Below are 18783 nucleotides of genomic sequence, written 5' to 3'. Positions count from 1 at the left end.
CTATGCTCCTTTTAGAATAAAGAAAAAAGTGAAATTTCCAATCTGTAAAATGTTAACTGTCAGTTTAAATGTGTATTTATGACTGTAGTTTACATTTGGAAGCTTTTTATTAAAAGCTTGTTGAACACATACAGAAGTAGAGAGACTAGTATAAATAGAGAAGATAATGTAATGTGCCATCCATCTCCAGCAATTACCGTACACGGCCATTCTTGTTTCATCTCTGTCCCTAGCCAGCCCACTGAATTATGAAGCAAATTTCAGACATCATGTCTTTCCATTTATAAATATTTCTGTATACATCTTTAAAAAGATAAAGATTCTTTAAAAAATATACATACAATATCATTATCACATCTAAAAATAATTAACAATAATGCCTTAATGTCAAATACTTAATGTCATATAAACTGGTTGATAAGTCTATGAAGTGTCTTTTGTTTTGTTTTGTTTTGTTTTGTTTTTTTGGTACGCGGGCCTCTCACTGTTGTGGCCTCTCCCATTGCGGAGCACAGGCTCCGGACGTGCAGGCTCAGCGGCCATGGCTCATGGGCCCAGCCGCTCTGCGGCATGTGGGATCTTCCCGGACCGGGGCACGAACCTGTGTCCCCTGCATCAGCAGGCAGACTCTCAACCACTGCGCCACCAGGGAAGCCCTGAAGTGTCTTTTTTTTAACATTGTTATAAGTTTATTTTTTTGTTTAACTTTTTAAAAAATATTTTGTTGAAATATAGTTGATTTTATGACCTGTCTTTTAATCACTGTTTTCCCCTCCACCTCTCTTTCCTTTTTTTTTTTTTTACAATTTTTTGTTGAAAGAAACAGGGTCATTTGTCTGCAGATTTTTCATTCTGAATTTTGCTGAGAGCATGCTCATGGTATAGAGTGATTAATACATTCTCCTATTTGTATTTCCTGTCAGTGGAGGTATATATATAATGTGTGTGTGTTTGTGTATACATAGTGTATGTTTGGTTGTTGTTTCTAAAACATCTAAATTTACTAGAGGAATGCAAGGATTGGTAAGACTGTGTATGTGTGGTTTTTTGACATCAAGCTTACAGTAAAAATAAGCATTTACCCATTTTTATGGCTTTACTGCCCAAATTTAATTTCTTCAGGACGAAGTTTTTCTTTCTCTGGGGATAAGCAAATCTGAGAAACAATTATTAATAGGAGGAAGGCTAGAGCAGAGGGTATTGAAAGCAAAATTCATCAGCTTTCTCAGAAAACAATTGTCAGTGTGTTCACTTAGAGAGAACACAAACATCACATCTCCTGAGGTAACAAAACAGTGAGTAACGTATTCAAAACCTATACTCCAGGTTCTAGTCTAAGCACTTAACATAGATGATTTTCTTTAAGCCTCACAACAAATCACTAAGGTAAGTGCAAAGATTATCCCCATTTTCCAACAAGAAAACTGAAGCTCAGAGATGTTAAGTAACTTATTCCAGGTCACAAAGATACTAAGTGTTTTATTGGGACAAAATGAGATTAGTCAGACTAATGGTATTTTATTGGTACAATTTAATATTGTACATTTGATCATGATATACTTAAAGGTATGTCTTATGGCGGATTTTTTTGAAAATCAGATTGTATTTTGTTTTGGTACATGTATACCTGGAAGACCTATAAAATTAAGTTCATGTAATGTTATGTTTTCAATTCTAGTTAAGGAAACAATTTCCTGCTATGGCCCTGAAGATTCCTGCCAAGAGAATATTTGGTGATAATTTTGATCCAAGTAAGCAATAACTTCATAGACCAGCCATAAGTGATGGTTGAAGTTTGAAAAAGTAGTTAACATATTCATTGCAGTGTATAGTAGTATAACGTTACAAAGCTAATGGATCTCATGCTCTATGAAATTAATGCCTCAGGAAGGTGCTTACTGTGTACCAGCCGTTGTTTTTAAACACTTTATATGTTTTAATTCATTCAGTCCTCACAACAACCCTTTGAGGTGGGTATTATTATCATCACTATTTTATAGGTAAGGAAACTGAGGCACAGGTTGACTGATTTGCCCAGGGTCGCCTACAGCTAGTAAAAGTCAGATTTGGAAGTTAAATTCAAGCAGTCTGGCTTCAGATAAATCTATTGATTATTAAGGATAACGGGCAGTACTTTTCTAACCATGAAACATTTACTAAATGTGTACTCTGTACACGGCACCCTGCAGGCCTCTGAATGGGGTACCAAGAAAATGTCCTGTTGTTCCCCCTTGGGGAGCCTGATGACACATAGGATCTCAGAAATCTGGAGGCTGTATATATGTCTGAAGCCTCAACTTCAAACTTTTTTTTTTTTTTTTTTTAACTAGAATCTAGAAGAAATTAACCCAGTACACAAATGGCGACCTATAGAGAGATAGAAGTCTCTATCCACCAGAAATTCTATGCTGTAAAGTCATCTGTTTATGCCACAGGTGGATCCTGACATGCTATCGAGTTTCCTCCCTCCCCACCATCTTACCTCCTAAACTAATTTGCTTGTAACCTTGTAACCCATCAGACCTGTGATTCCTTATGTAGGAGCTCTCAATTGGCTTATCTTGCTTCCTCTCTACCACCTAACCTTATACCATTCCTTTTCCTCCCAGACCTTTTCACTATACCTTGTGCAGTTCTGCCTGCGATGAACAAACTCCTTTATCCTCTGTCTTCTTATTTCTTTCACGTTCTTGCTGTAATTAAAACTGAGTTCCCCCCCCCCCCGCCCCGCGAGGGTGCTGGAATCCCCTGTAACCCTCTCAGCTGGAGACTCTTTATTCTTTTACACTTTCTGAACCTCAGGATGGAGAGGCTTCTCGTTTCCCCTGTTCTTTTTCACTTCCCCTATTTTATGTAGACTTTTATTCTCTTGGGAGAATTTAGCACACTTTATTATTATTGCCAGTTTGTCTCATCGGGCTGTAGATTTTATGAAGGTAGATACTGTATCTTTTTTATTTAATTATAGTGCCTAATAAATATTAGATTCTCAATAAATGTTACTTGAATACATGAATCCATTAATAAAGAGACGATTGAGTTGGCACAGCAAAGCCAGTTACACATTCCATGGATTGATTCTATCGGCCAGTGGCTTTTGTATTCTTGTTCTCTTGTTTTGTTATTAGCTGTAGAACACTTTTTTCCTAGTGAAATCTGATGCAGAAAAATGTAATGTGTAGAACAAATAAAAACGGAGCTGCTTTGTTGGTGCAGCAGTGAAGTATGTCTGTGGAGCATAGGTTGAAAAACATCGTGAGGGCAACATGGGGGCCTTAGAGATATTTGAGCGAAGTGGCAACATGATGTGAAACCAACAGTGTATAATGTATAGTAGGCACAGCAGAGGGAACACGAGATAGAGACTGGGAGTCTGGTTAAGGGAATATTCCAGTAGTCCTCAAATTAGGTGATGAGAGCTGCAACTCAGGTGGAAATGGGGCTAAAAATTGAGCCATGTGTAGGAAATCTTTTAATGAAAAATCTGTAAGAAATCTTGGTGATTGCTTAGGTAAAGGAGACATATAGAGAAGAGAATCAGAGATAACTGAAGTGTCAGGCCTGGGTGAATGAGAGAATTAATTAATTTGAAGTGACAGACATTTAAGAGGATTCAAACTACATGTTAGTGATTAACATGAGGCTTGAACTTGGGTTAGAGTTCTGTGGAGCCCTTAGTTAAACCCTAAAATCAGAATCATTTTATCCAGGGAAGGAGGCAAAGAGATAAAGACCTGCAGCATTGCTACTTCATGGTTCAAGGCAAAATACCAGACAGTGCCCTGTGGTATTTATGTTTGGTAGATTAATTATTTGATACTAAAAATTGATTTTTATTGAAGAACATTTTGAAATCAATCCTGAGCATGTGGTATATGACTTGGCAACAGTGAAGTAGACTATATGTTATAGATTTTTGGAAAGCCTTTCATTGGGGAGATCAAATCTAAGTCATACTCAACAAACCAAAGATTGGTAGGATGTTCATTTTATTAGGCTTTGGCTAAACAGACATTCTCATATTTTGCTGGTGGGAATACAAACCTTATGAAATTTGGTAATATTTAGCAAAACTATATATACATTTCCCTTTGACCAAGAAATCACATTTCTAGGAATCTATTCTAAAGATAAACTGCATCGGAAATGATGTATGTATGTACGAGACTGTTTATTGTGATGCTGTTTTTCATAGCAAAAACTGGAAACAACTGAAACATCCTTCCAGTATTGGAATATGGTACAGCTGTAAAAAGGAACGAAAAAGCTCATTGTGCATTACTGTGGAGTGATCTCCAGAATACCTGGTTAAGTGGAAAAAACAAGGTGTAGATGTGGACAGTGTATATTTTTTGTGTAGGAAAGGATGTGAAGGTTAAAAAGGAAATAATGGAAGAATAAATCAAAAACTAAAAACTGATGACCTTAAGGAGGGAGAGGCCAACTGGAGACAACAGAGGTGGATGTTAGACCTCCCTGGATGAATCTTGTGCACAGCTTTGCATATTTTAAACAATTTAAAAACAAAAACAAATGCAACAATATTGAAGTCTCTAACAACTGAAAATAAACAAGGAAAAAATATAACTGTATTCTGATTGGTGGTGAAACACATGGAGAATAATTACTTTAAATGACTTTAAAACATGGAAACTCAGCTTTATATTCCTCATGGCAAAAAAAAAAGTGTACAAAGAAATTTTATCCTGCATTCAATAGTCTCATTGATAATATAGAGTTATTTTGTAATTATGTTAATGTCATGAGAACCAAAATTTTAAGCAGAAGAGGAAAGAGATACAAATATAAAGTCAAAGATTTTAAGTAAAAATTCCTGTAATTTTAAACTTGGGAATACAGTATGAAATCATGATTTATTTTTCTCTTTCTAAAACAATACATATTTCCCAGTGCTCTCCACTGGAAATGCCTGAAAACAATAACAAATAAGTAGCAGCAAACACCCTTAGCATCCAGGTTGTAATCTCTAAATACCATTTCCCCCTTAAAGGAACCACACTTCCATGGCAGTTCCAGGTGCTGGGCAAGAAATGTACAAGATGGTCCTAGGATATCTTGGCCTGAAAGCAAAGAAGCTATACAAGAATACTGAGGTTTTATCAAAAGGACACAGGGGCCCAATTGATGGGGCTTTCACTGGCCAAAGATGGGACAGTTAGAGCATGAAGAAAGAAATTGTCCTTTTAAATTAACCCCGTGTTTGACAGCTACCATATAGAGTTTTTCCATACATCTTTCTGAGTTCTTATGCTGCAGCTTCTAAGTCCATGCGTGTCATTTTCTTCTCTTTTTTTTTCCACTTTATGTTGGTGGTTACCAACCTCTGTAAGATAAGTTTTACATACTTGAGGCAGATTTTAAGGGTTATTTCTGCCTATACTTTTCTAAGTTAAAATTTCATTTTGAATTTAAGGATCTTTCTGTAGAGTATACACAGAATTAGCTATACTTCTATATTCTAAATAGTTTAATATCAAACCTTTTGCTGATAGGATCTTGGAATCAATATATAAATTACATTTTTTGGTAGTTTTAAAAACAAAACAAGATTGTCTTTACTACTGAAAAATAAAATTACAAAGTAACAAAACAGTTGAGTTAAATAAGGGATGGGGCATATGAAATTTGGAGACTGTGAATGCTAGAATGTGTAATCATTTTGTTTGGTATTTTTTTTATTCATTCACAAACATCAGTTAAGTACATTCCAAGACACTGTGTTAAGGGCTAAAGTTAGAAAAAAATTTTTACAGGCATGATGCTAGCCTTCAATGACTTACATAGAAAATCACTTTTATTTCTCAATTTTAAATTCTGCTATTTGAAGAGAAATCGATTTATACAAAATAAAAACCTATTTTTAGCAGCAGAGTTTTGGTAATACTCAACCAGTTAATCACAATTTCCAGTTGCAAGAATTTCAGTATTTCTTGATTTCGTTTGTTTTTAAGTTAGCATGATTTTTCAGCCACCAGTGTCATAGTGTTAATTCTTATTACCTGGTAGTACACGAGGAGTTGGACAAAGCAAAGTGTCTCCACGTTTTGTAGTGAGTCTGTTTAGAACCTAAAATAGGCATTTTTTTGGAGCATTTTCTTTTGGGGAATATGTTACCTGCTTTATTTTATTTATTTATTTATTTTTAATAAATTTATTTACTTATTTTTGGCTACGTTGGGTCTTTGTTGCTGCGCGTGTAGTTGCGGTGAGCCAGGGCTACTCTTTGTTGCGGTTCACGGGCTTCTTATTGCGGTGGCTTCTCTTGTTGCAGAGCACGGGCTCTGTGTGCACAGGCTTCAGTAGCTGTGGCACACGGGCTCAGTAGTTGTGGCTCGCGGGCTCTAGAGTGCAAGCTCAGTAGTTGTGGCGCACGGGCTTAGTTGCCCCGTGGCATGTGGGATCTTCCCGGACCAGGGCTCGAACCCATGTCCCCTGAATTGGCAGGAGGATTCTTAACCACTATGCCACCAGGGAAGTCCTACCTGCTTTATTTTAATTTTATAATAATTGTATTTACAGATTTAAGAAATATATATTTGTAAGTATTCCTTATTGTATATCAAGAAACATGAATTAAGAAATAACTTCTTAATCAAAATTCACTATCTTGTGCTTGTCTATTCTTGTATAACTGTATTGATGATAATTACAGTCTGATATAAATAATCATAATAGTATTGTCTCTCCTAACAGATTTTATTAAACAGAGAAGAGCGGGACTGAATGAATTCATTCAGAACTTAGTTAGGCATCCAGAACTTTACAACCAGTAAGTAATTTTCATTGTGTTCTAAGGAGGCACTGAAACCCAACCTAAGACTATTGAATAAGCTACTGATCCAGGTTTTATACATTCTGTGGAATATTATTGTGCTGTATATTTTTGTGAAATCTTCCTCAAGAATTTTTCCTCTGGTATTCTTAATCTTCTTTTCTCTCCATCAACTCAAGGCCCTAGTTATTTTCTTTCTTCCTATTGTACTTGTATTTTTTTTGTAGATTAAACTTGAAAGGAATTTGCACAGTTAAAACATTTTGCTAATTATTTGATGTTATATTTATTCGTGTATTGAGAAAGCATTTCGTATGTACCTCTGTGTGCATTGGGAATAAAAAGAGAAATTAGTGTTATCCTTACCTTCCAGAGGCATAGGCTTCCAGGTACGTGGGAGAAACAGGTGTAGAAACAAGCAATTAAAGCAAAGAAAGTTTTATGAAAAAAGTCTGGAAGACAACAGAGAAAAACGTGGCCAACTCTTCTTGGGGTGGGTGGGTGTCAAGGAAGGCTTCCTGGAACTTAAAGGATGTGCAGTCTTTCAAGAAGAAAGCTAGGGAGAGCATTCTAGGCCAAGGGAGCAGTGCTTGTAACAGAGTCTACAAAGAGCCTGCAATTGTTCAGCATGCTCACGTATTAACATTTCACGACGACTGGAACACAGAGTAAGTTTACAGAAAGGAGATGAAGCTGAAGGAGTTGGTGAGGGCCAGGCACACTTGCTACCACTTCTTGTGCGACCTGGGTCAGCGTTCTCTCATCCCAGACAAGGCCTTCAGGCCTTCTCAGCACAACCTTCCAGGCAGCCACTTAACACGAGGGCGCTTTCCCAGCCCTATGTGTGTCTGGTAGGCCAGCAGCTCCTCTGAAGGCAGAAGGGTGGGTCATATCAGAAATACCTAGAAGGTATAGGTAGATCCGTGGTTTGAGATGTATTTTCATTTTGAGTCTGGTAATTGGTTCATTGGTGTTCATTATGTTTATTGTGATTTGTTATGTGCATGTATGTTACTTATATTGTTTAGTATGTATAAAGTATTAACATTCTAAGAAGAATAAAGAGAACCAAGGAGAATATCTGGGGAACGTTTCTGCAGCTCACCTGTCTGGGTAGATGTAAAGGCTGCCTGTGGACATTGATGCAGTCATGGCACCTTTTAACAGTCTTTTCAGAATCACAACATTGAAGGACTATGTTTTTAGCAATTGTCCTCAGAACGATTATTACCATTTTATAGTTCTTTATAGTTTATAGAGGGCTTCTATCTTCTGAGCAGGTGCTCTGACCTTTTTTAACTTAATTTAATTTACTAAATTAGTAAAATACTGGAGCTGGACTTCCTGTGACCAAGGTCTTCTGCCCAGTGCTCTGGGTTTCATTTCCCCTGATGCTCACAGATAGGACGAGGGTCACGGGGAGGTCCAGCACCTGCTGTAGCTCTGGGATTAGCCCCCGCAAAGGGGAGCAGCCAACTTTCCACTCAGAGCCCCCAGCAGGTGGTGGAGGAGCACAGAATTGGGCAGGATCCTTGAACTCAGGGTTCCTGTGTCTGGTGTGTTCCTTAGCAGAGAGCCTGTTATTACTTGGCTCTTTGTATAATTATTTTTTAAACATTATGTCTTTTCCCTAGGACAAATTCTATGTTATCTTCAGCTTAGATCTACCCTTCTAATGTTTAACTCTTGTTATATGCACTTGAGATTACTTTGAATTGGCATATTACTGGCTTGTTTGAAATTCGTACATTGAGAGCTTGAATATGTCTCATTCTTTGACAGAGCCTCACATAGAATAAGTGTGGAATAAATGGCGGTGGTGTTTATTATTTCTCCTGGTATTTTGAACAGTGTTACTCAGAACCTCTGACAGTATATGTTAAATTCTAAGTATTCATTTTGGATCTAGAAGTGTAGTATTATAAAGATGTTATATTTGGTATTGAAATTCAACTAAAACCAATTTGATTATTTTAACATCATACTATAAAATACACAATTTTTAAGTATACTACCCAATAGATTTTTACATACATATGCACCTTGTAACTACCACTATTCTGTTTAAGGTAGAGGACATTTTTCAGCACCCCAAGGTAAATAACCAAGAGGTTTTTTTTTTTCAACTTAATGTTTAACTGACATTTTCTTTTTAATAAAAAGTGACATTTCACATTTTCTGGATCTCATCTGTTAATGGAACTTTGTTAATTTTCACACTCTTCATTTGAACATCAAACTGTTTATAAAATAGTACAGATTTAAGAGAGTTAGAGGAGAAGCCAATCAGCAAGTGTATCTTGAACACCATCTATGTGTCTATTCTTATTATGTGTGGGATATGTGCTTCAAAAATAGCTTTACTTCAATAGAGGGAAGGTTATTTTTAAGATAACTTATTAAAATTGAATTTTAAATCATTTAAAAACTCAAACAAAATATTATTATTTCTCTGACCTTTGGATAGAAAAGGGTTTTCTGAGGATATTGGTAGTGAATGATGTATTACAAAGTAAAATAATGACAAATTTGATTAATAAAAACTTTTGACCTCCAAAAATTACAAGTGAAATTAAAAACCAAAAATATAAAAAGTTTCCCGTGATAAAGGACAGTAGATAAATATACTTAATAAAAGAGCTCATGCAGATAATACATTCCTAAGGCACCAAAAAAAAGACAAAACACATTAACAGTTTACACAAGAGGAGATGCAAGTGGCTGATTAATTACCAGAGAAGCTGAACATTTCTTTACTATTTAAGAAATGCAGATGAAGCGAAACACCTTATTTTAGCTTCATTGCATTATAACACATATAGAAAAGAACACAAATCATGATTGTACAGCTTAATGAATTATGAGAAAATGAATACATCTGAGTATCCCCCCTCTCCACCCCAGGCCAAGGAATAGAACATTGCCAGCACCCCTGCAGCCCCTCACATGCCTCTTCTCAATGTCTGTTCCTTCTCAAAGGTCATTACTCTCCTGATTTTTAGCAGCATAGATTAATGTGCCCTGTTTCTGAACTTTATGTAAATAGAATCATATATTACATGGTCTATATCTGGCTTGTTTTCAACAATTGAGAGTCACCAGTGTTATTGCATATAGCTATACAGTAGTTTGTTCATTTCCATTGCTGTATAATACCCCATTGCATGAATATACCACAATTCTGCTGATCAACATTTGAGTTATTTCTGTTTTTTGGCTCTAATGAGTAATGTTGACATTAACATATCTTTTGCTGCACATGTGCAAGCATTTCTGATGTATCTTTGAGTAGAATTTTTGGTTGTAGAATATGTATATGTTTAATCTTAGTGGATAATGCTAAATAGTTTCCCAAAGTGATTGTACCAATTTCCACTTCCACCATCGGTGTACGAGATCACATGGGTCACCTCACCAACACTTAGTATCATTAGTCTTTTCAATTTTAGCCATTCTGGTGAGTGGGTAGTGGTATCTTATTGTTGCTTTAATTTGCATTTCACTAATTACTAATATAATTGAGTTCTGTCTCTTTAAAATACTATTTTTCACTTACCAGACTATGAGAGATGCTAATATAAACTAACATTTAATCAAGGCTGGAGAAAGTCTTCAGGATGTTCATGTATTGCTAGGAGAGTAGAAATTGGTACAGCCTCTCTGGAAATTAGCTTAACAAACTACTTAAAGCCTAAAAATGGTTTATAGTTCAGAGCAAATACTTTTCTTTTTAAAAATCTGTAGTGAAAATCGTAAATGCAGTTCCAGTGTTGTGCACAGTGATTGTCACTTGCAGCATTATTTATAGTAGTGAAAGCTGTACAGTCAAAAGTTGGAAGCCATATATATATATATGTAAAAAGTACATATATATATCCTAAAGTGAAAGAACCACTGAGTAACTTTTAGTGTGTCCTAATACAGCATCATACATCTATCAAAAGTGATTGCTAACAAAGAATTTTTAACCACATGGCAAAGACCTTTTGATATATTGAATACATTGTATTTTTGGGTGAAAAACAGTAAAATAAAATATTTAAAATATAGCATGATCTTAACTGTGCAGAGAAAAAATTAATATAGTAGGGGTGTTAAGAATGAAGATTCCCACCTTTAATTTTTTTTTTGAAATAAAATGCACATAACATAAAATTCACCATTTTATCTATTTTTGAAGTGTACAATTCAGTGGTTTTTAGTATACTTGCAATGCTGTACAACCACATCACTATCTTATTCTATCACCCAAGTCTAAGCTAATATTAACATCAACCCAAAAAGAAACTATATTTTCTAATTTCCCCTTTCCCCCAACCCTTGGCAACCACTAATCTACTTTCTATTTTTATGGATTTGCCTGTTAGGGATTTCATACAAATGGAACCATACAGTTTTAAATCTTCCTTTGTTCATTTAGCATAATGTTTTTGAAGTTCATTCATATTGTAGCATGTATCAGTACTTCATTTGTTTTCATAGTTGAATAATATTCCATTATGTGGATATGCCACATTTTGTTTGTCCATTCATCCACTTTTTGACTATTATAAATAATGCTGCTATGAATGTGTGTGTGTGTGAGCTTTTGTGTGCCCATATGTTTTTATTTCTTTTGGATATATACTGAAGAGTGGAATTGCTGGGTCATACAGTAACTGTGTATAGCTTTTCAAAGAACCACCTGTTTTCTACACTGGCTGTACCATTTTACATTCCCACAAGCCCCTCCCCTTTTTAAAAACTATTCATCTTCCTGAATTTCTTACAATGAATGTATATTATTTGTATTTAATTATTAAGAACAATTTTGGAAATCTTGCCATTTGTGACAACGTGGATGGACATTGACGGCATTGTGCTAAGTGAAATAAGTCAGAGGAAGACAAGTACTGCACGAACTCACTTATATGTGAAATCTTAAACCCAGATTCATAATCATTGATACAAAGAACAGATTGGTGGTTGCCAGAGGTTGGGGGGTAGGCGAAATGGGTGAAGGTGGTCAAAAGGTATAAACTTTCAGTTATAAAATAAGTCATCAGTTGTAATGTGCAGCATGGGGACTGTGGTAGCGTATTTGAATGTAGCTAAGAGAGTAGATTAAAAGTTCTCATCACACACAAAAAGTGTGTAACTGTGTGGTGATGGATGTTAACTAGACTTACTGTGGTCATCGTTTCGCAATGTATACAAGTATAGAAGCATTATGTCGTACACCTGGAGCTGATACAGTGTTATATGTCAATTATATCTCGTTTTTTTTAACCATTTTTTAAAATTGAAGTATAGTTAATTTACACTGTTGTATTAGTTTCAGGTATACAGCAAAGTGGTTCACTTACACATATATATATTCTTTTTCAGATTCTTTCCCATTATAGGTTATTATTACAGGATATTGACTATATAGTGCCTTGTGCTATACAGTAGGTCCTTGTTGTTTATTTTATATATAGTGGTGTGTATATGTTAATCCCAAACAGTATGGAGGTGTCTTAAAAATAGAGCTACCATATGATCTTGCAGTCCCAATCCTGGGCATATATCTGGAGAAAACTCTAATTCGAAAAGATACATGCACCCCAGTGTTCATAGCGGCACTATTTACAATACCAAGACATGGAAGCAACCTAAATATCCATGGACAGACGAATGGATAAAGAAGATGTGAGGTATATATAATAGAATATTATTTGTCCATAAAAAAGGATGAAATAATGCCACTTGCAGCAACATGGATGGACCTAGACATTATCATATTAAGTGAAGTAAGTCAGACTGAGAAAGACAAATATCATGATATAATTTATATGTGGAATCTAAAAAAACATGATACAAATAAAATTATTTGGAAAACAGAAATAGACTCACAGACATAGAAAACAAACTTATGGTTACCAAAGGGGATAGCAGCAGGGCAGGGGGCAGGGGAAGGATAAATTAGGATTTGGGGATTAACACATCTCAACTTGTAAAAAAGAAAAAAAAAGAACAATTTGGGAGGAGGTACTGCAGATACAGAGATTTAATCATTCCTCAGGATTGTCATTAGTCCATGCAAGGCCCCTCTTTTATTTTAGTCCATTTTTTTCCTCTTCATACCCATTTCTTCATCCCCACTGGTGATGCCCACTTCAACATGTTTGTTATATGTCTTTGGTTATCTATTTATCGACTGTTGCTTTGTGTCTGTGAGTGTTTAATATATACACGTAAATGGTGGTGTGCTGTGGTTCCTTGTTTCTGATCGCTGACTGCTGTTCTCTGCAGGCAGTTACCATAGCTTGCTTACTCATTTCCCTAGTGGTAGATGGCTGTTTTGCTTCTGATTCAGAGCTATAGAGAATATTGCAGTGAGTATCCTAGTTATATGTCTTTCACTGAACCTGTACATAATTTTTGTGTGTGTGTGGTTTATTCTTAGAACTGAAATTTCTGGCCTCAACTGAAATTTCTGCATACTAAGTTTAACCAAATATTGCCAAATTGCTTTTCAGAAAAGTTGCCTCATTTTACATTCTCACCAGCAATACATGAGGGTGTTCCTTTCCCTGTATCCCTACCAACTTTTGGTATTATGTGTCTTTCTAAATTTTGCTGGCTAGTGGACATAAAGTAATTTCTCATTGTTGTTTTAATTTGTTTTTTTTTGTGATTATTAGTGAAGTTAGGCATCTTCATAAATTTCCTTACCATTTGGGTTTTCTATTCTGTGAACTGACTGTTGATACCTTTGCCCATTTGTTTATTGGATTCCCTATTTTTAAACTTAATTTGCTTATTCCTTTTATAATAATGATTATTAATGGATTTTGTTTGACTTTCTTACTGTAAATGCTGCTATAGTTACTTTTATTTTCATGTTAAAAGGGAGAAAAGCTGTAGAAATGCAAAGTCATAATAAAGTTAATTTTTGTTTTTAGTCCAGATGTCAGAGCATTCCTTCAAATGGACAGTCCAAAACATCAGTCAGATCCATCTGAAGATGAGGATGAAAGAAGTACTCAGAAGGTAGTAAGAGGAATTGTATTTTTTAACAGAAAAAAATACCATTCCCCAGAGATGAAATTATTGGCAACTTTAGGACCCCATTTACTTAAAACAAAGTAATTTCATCCATTGTAGATTTTCTACTCTGTAGAGTACATAAAAACAAATGTGTATACCTCTTACTTATCACTATTTCTTATAAAATTGATAAAATGAGTACTTTTTATAATAGAAAGTAATACATGTTAATTAAAGAAAAATTTGAAAATAATTTAGAAGTATTACCCATATTATCAGCAACCAGACCTAGTAATTTTTAACGTTTTAGTGATTTTCTTTCTTATCTTCTCTAATATGTGGAAATTTTTAAAATTACCTAACTTTAATTATACAATATATAAAGTTTTGTGTTCTGCTTTCTTTGCTTTACATCTTACTTTTTAACGTCATATATCTTCATCATGATTATCACCATTGCAACTGTTGTTTTGAATTTTGGCCAGCAGGAAAGACCTTTTCAACCAGAATATTACATACCTCTTCCTCTGCATTGTCAGGTCTTGAGATGTAGAGCAATCAGTATACATGGGCTGGTTGGTATCAACTAACTTTTATTGCTGTAGTTATATGTACATAATCAATACGTTTTCCGAAAAGAATAAAGAATAGGATATTCTTGTTTTTTTAATTAATTGTGATAAATATCGTAAGCTTGTGCCTTCTTATGAAGATATTTTCAACATTTACTTTAGAAAGTTATGTTAGAAAGGTAAATTACAACAACTTAACTCAGGATTATTATGTAGCAATTAAAAGTATAATTACAAGTATTATATAAATATGATAATACCTTTATAATTTAAAATTGACTAATACTATTGTTAAATATATACATGAAAATCAGAGATGTACGTTTTTGTCTTTATAATGTCTTTTAATTTTGTCATGATTCTGTTTTTGTGATTTAAAAGGTAATGTCATGAGTTGAAACATTACTGTCCCACAGCTAAAAATCTTCATTTGAAAAATAGATGTGACTACTGGAAAGTAGTAGTTTTCTTTCTCTGATGCTCTAAGAGGATTCTCAGTTAAGAGAACAGATTTAACTCTTACGTCTGTGACATGGTTGCTCTTAGGACAATAAAAGGATATTTTAATTTTATATCTGTGCAGTCGGTCAAAAGAGAAACCACAAGCTGGGAAAACATGTAACAAAGTATAAGAAGGAATAATGTCTATGTAAAAAAAGCTCATACATATGGATTTTTGAAAAGAATGATATTTAGGACCCTAGTAGATAAAAGGAAAAGGGACATGAAGAAATACTCTTAGTAAACAGATATATGGGAAAATATTCAACCTTGATGCCAGTAGCAAATGAAAGTTTCAAATGAGAGGTTTTTTAATCTGCCAAATTAACAAAAATGTAAAGTAAATAAAATACGCCAGGACTAATAAGGGTCAGGTAAAATGGGCATCCTTGGGCATTACTGGTGTTAAAATTTATGCAACTCTTTTGGAAAGCAATTTGGCAACATGTATCAAGCATGAAAGTAATTCATGTCACTTAGGAGTTGATGCAAATGAAATAACCCTTCACAGAAAAGAACAAAGATGTTCATTTTAGTGTGATTTATAATGAAAAGTTAGAATCAGTTTGAATAGTCATCAGTCAAATAGTGGTTGTCCCTATATATTGTACATTTAAAAAATATTTCTAAAGATGATAATATTTAAAGTTTTGACATACCATTAAATGAAATCAGGGTTTAAAACTTTTTATGCAAACTTACACAGTGTGATCACAGTTTTTCGAAGTTATGCAAAGACTATATGAAAGTACTATAAATATTTGTAAATCGTCTGTTGGTAAGGTTATGGATTTTTAAAAACATCTTAATACTATTCAAAAAATATTTTAAAGAGTAAAATTTATGTAACCGTGATTTTCCATGTTTTGTTTGTTAATCATGTAGAGAGTATGTAGGTTTAGATCATGTAAAGAATGTCTTGCCTTGCTGTAGGAGAATGGTTTTTGAAGAAAGAACCAGACTAAGAGAAATTCCTGGGTTCTGGCTCCTCTTCTCTCACTGTTGACTTTCAATCTAAATTTTGTTTCTCGTTTCATCCATAAAATCTGGAACTTAGACTAGGATCTTTTCCTGTTTTAAAATAGTGATTAAAAAAAACCTTTTCAAAAAAAAGAAAGAGCTATATTTCATCTTACAGTTATAACTTTTATTATTTTTTAAATTAAAATTTCTAGGAACTGCATCAGTTTTATTTTTATTTATTTTTTCTTCCAGTTTTAATGAGGTATAATTGACATACATCACTGGTATAAGTTTAGGGTGTATAGCATTATGATCTGACTTACATATATCATGCAGTAATCACCGCAGTAAGTTTAGTGAATATCTATTGATATCATCTCATATAGATACAAAATTAAATAAAAAAAAGTTTTTCCTGTGATGAGAACTCTTAGGATTTATTCTCTTAACAACTTTCATATATAACATACACAGTGTAATTATATCTATCATGTTGTACATTACATCCCTAGTACTTATTTTCTTATAACTGGAAGTTTGTACCATTTGACTGCTTTCATCCAGTTCCTTCACTCCCCGCACCCCAGTTGTAACCTTTTTTTTTTTTTTTTTTTTTTTTTTGCTGTACACGGGCCTCTCACTGTTGTGGCCTCTCCCGTTGCAGAGCACAGGCTCTGGACGCGCAGGCTCAGCGGCCATGGCTCACGGGCCCAGCCGCTCCGCAGCATGTGGAATCTTCCTGGACTGGGGCACAAACCCCTGTCCCCTGCGTCGGCAGGCGGACTCTCAACCACTGCGCCACCAGGGAAGCCCCAGTTGTAACTATTTATTAAGGACTTCTGAGTGGATAATCAAATGAATTTAATAGCTGGAAAATATCTTGGAAGGCATCTGGACCTTCTTAATTTATATAGAGGAAAAAAAACAGAGGCCAAGAGAAGTCAAGAAACTTATTCTCTTGATTAGTGTTCATTCTGTTAAGAAATATACCTCAACTTCAGTTTAGTGATTAGGTGTAATCTTAAAAATAATAGGTAGAGGGGCTTCCCTGGTGGCGCAGGGGTTGAGTCCACCTGCCGATGAAGGGGACACGGGTTCATGCCCCGGTCCGGGAAGATCCCACATGCCGCGGAGAGGCTGGGCCCGTGAGCCATGGCCGCTGAGCCTGCGCGTCCGGAGCCTGTGCTCCGCAACGGGAGAGGCCACAACAGTGAGAGGCCCGCGTACCGCAAAAAAAAAAAAAAAAGATAATAATAATAGGTAGAGTAAAAAGTTATCTAATTATATACCTCAGAAATTTTCATTATTTCAGAAATGTGCTCCATTAGAAAAACTGTTGCCAAGTAATAAAATCTTATTACATTTTAATGTAATTCAGGGGACAGGTTATCCTTGTTATTGTTTAATCCACACTTATTTACTTCACTTTCTTCATCTTATAGAAAAGTTCATTGAATAGAAAAATGATACAGTTCCCTGCACATTCATTAAAAGAATAAGTGTATTGAAATTACAACTTAGTTTGATTACATTATCAAATTGCATAGAATACTATAATATTTAAACATAATCATGATATATATAAGTCAAATCATTATGCTATACATCTTAAACTTATACGGTTCTATATGTCAGTTATATAATATCTCAGAAAAACTGGGGAGCAGGGGGAGATTACTTCATGTTAAAACTATGCTACAACAGGACAAATCTCATCTAATGAACCGGAGTGTTTATATATTTTTTTTGTCTTGAGCTAGACTGTTATGGTTCCTTTTATTTCTGTCTTCTGTGGATTAAAATTTTATTCAATGAAGATTTTTCATGTAAAGGTGTCAGTAAGAAATACATTTGATTTGTCACTAAAAAGTTGGTGCCAGTGTTGTTACTTCATACGAAATATACTTTCGATCTTTTGCCCTTTATTTAAAAAAAAAAACTTGTATTCTGGAGATTGTAAGTTACAAATGAATTTAAGTGGGAATATATATGACATATGTCTCTAATAAGAAATTGCTTAGGTAAAATTTGTTGATTCTGATGAACTTAAAGAGATGTTTTTAAAAGCTTACTTCATATCTATAGCTTATATGAAGTATAATTATATAGAGCTCTAGTAAAAGTGTACATATTTGAGACATCTCTGATTTAATTCTCTGAATGTATAAAGAATTTCATAGTGAATTTATGTGCAGAAGAATTCACTTACACTTGGCTTTTGTGAGAAGTGCTCACTGTAGAAGGATCACTAGATTAATCTTTTGGGATTTTGAGTTAAATTTCTAGTTGATTATTAGTGAGCTAGAATTTTAATTAGTTAAATTGCTTTATGGTATACTAGGTGAGTAAAGATTTGCTTCTATGTTAATAACAGGGATTAAATTTACTTTGTTAACTGTTGTAAAGAGAAAAGCCTATCTAAAAATTTGATACTATCACAATGGTGGAATTAGGAAGAAAAGCACTCCTGGTTTTATGTATTTGCTTTAGAAATAAGTTTACTTCCTCTCAAATTAAAACTTTAATCCAGCATTTGCAGTCTTAATCATCATCATACTATCATTTCCTATCTTTAATAATAGCTTATTAAAAATATTTGAAAATTTAAAAACAAAAGCTATTTTTAACCAATTTTTTTAATGTAAAAAATGATTCCTCTTCAATTGTGGTTTCAATGCCCAGCTCTTCCAAAGAGCTTTCCCCAGTTTACTTCATTCATTTGCCAACTTTGACTTTGATTTCTGCCTTACATTTTTCCTTACAACTGCTCTTGAAATTTATCATTAAAATGGTTATGTTTATATTGATTGTGTATCTTTCCAAAAGTCTGTACATTTATTAAGCATTAGGGCTTTAGGTTTCTTTAATATGACAAATATCTGTGGTATGGTTATGTGTATTTTATTTAAAAAATATCCATTAACCGATAAGACGCTCCAGTAA

The 18783-nt window shown here is 34.4% G+C and overlaps 1 protein-coding gene across 17 annotated transcripts in view; it reads left to right on the top strand.

Annotated features, from left to right (window-relative positions):
• SGK3 (serum/glucocorticoid regulated kinase family member 3) overlaps positions 1 to 18783 on the top strand; it is a 147028-nt gene that overhangs the window by 102488 nt on the left and 25757 nt on the right. For all 17 annotated transcript variants that reach the window (XM_067712171.1, XM_067712167.1, XM_067712166.1 and 14 more), the window contains 3 exons: positions 1679 to 1751; positions 6715 to 6790; positions 13720 to 13807. In XM_067712171.1, the coding sequence (XP_067568272.1) occupies positions 1700 to 1751; positions 6715 to 6790; positions 13720 to 13807 (216 nt within the window). In that variant the 5' untranslated portion in view covers positions 1679 to 1699. The remainder of the gene's footprint in view (positions 1 to 1678; positions 1752 to 6714; positions 6791 to 13719; positions 13808 to 18783) is intronic.

Source organism: Pseudorca crassidens, chromosome 17, assembly GCF_039906515.1.
Source record: "Pseudorca crassidens isolate mPseCra1 chromosome 17, mPseCra1.hap1, whole genome shotgun sequence".
NCBI lineage: Eukaryota > Metazoa > Chordata > Mammalia > Artiodactyla > Delphinidae > Pseudorca > Pseudorca crassidens.
Note: the sequence above shows the minus strand (reverse complement) of the source record. Positions and strands in the feature narration are given on the sequence as shown.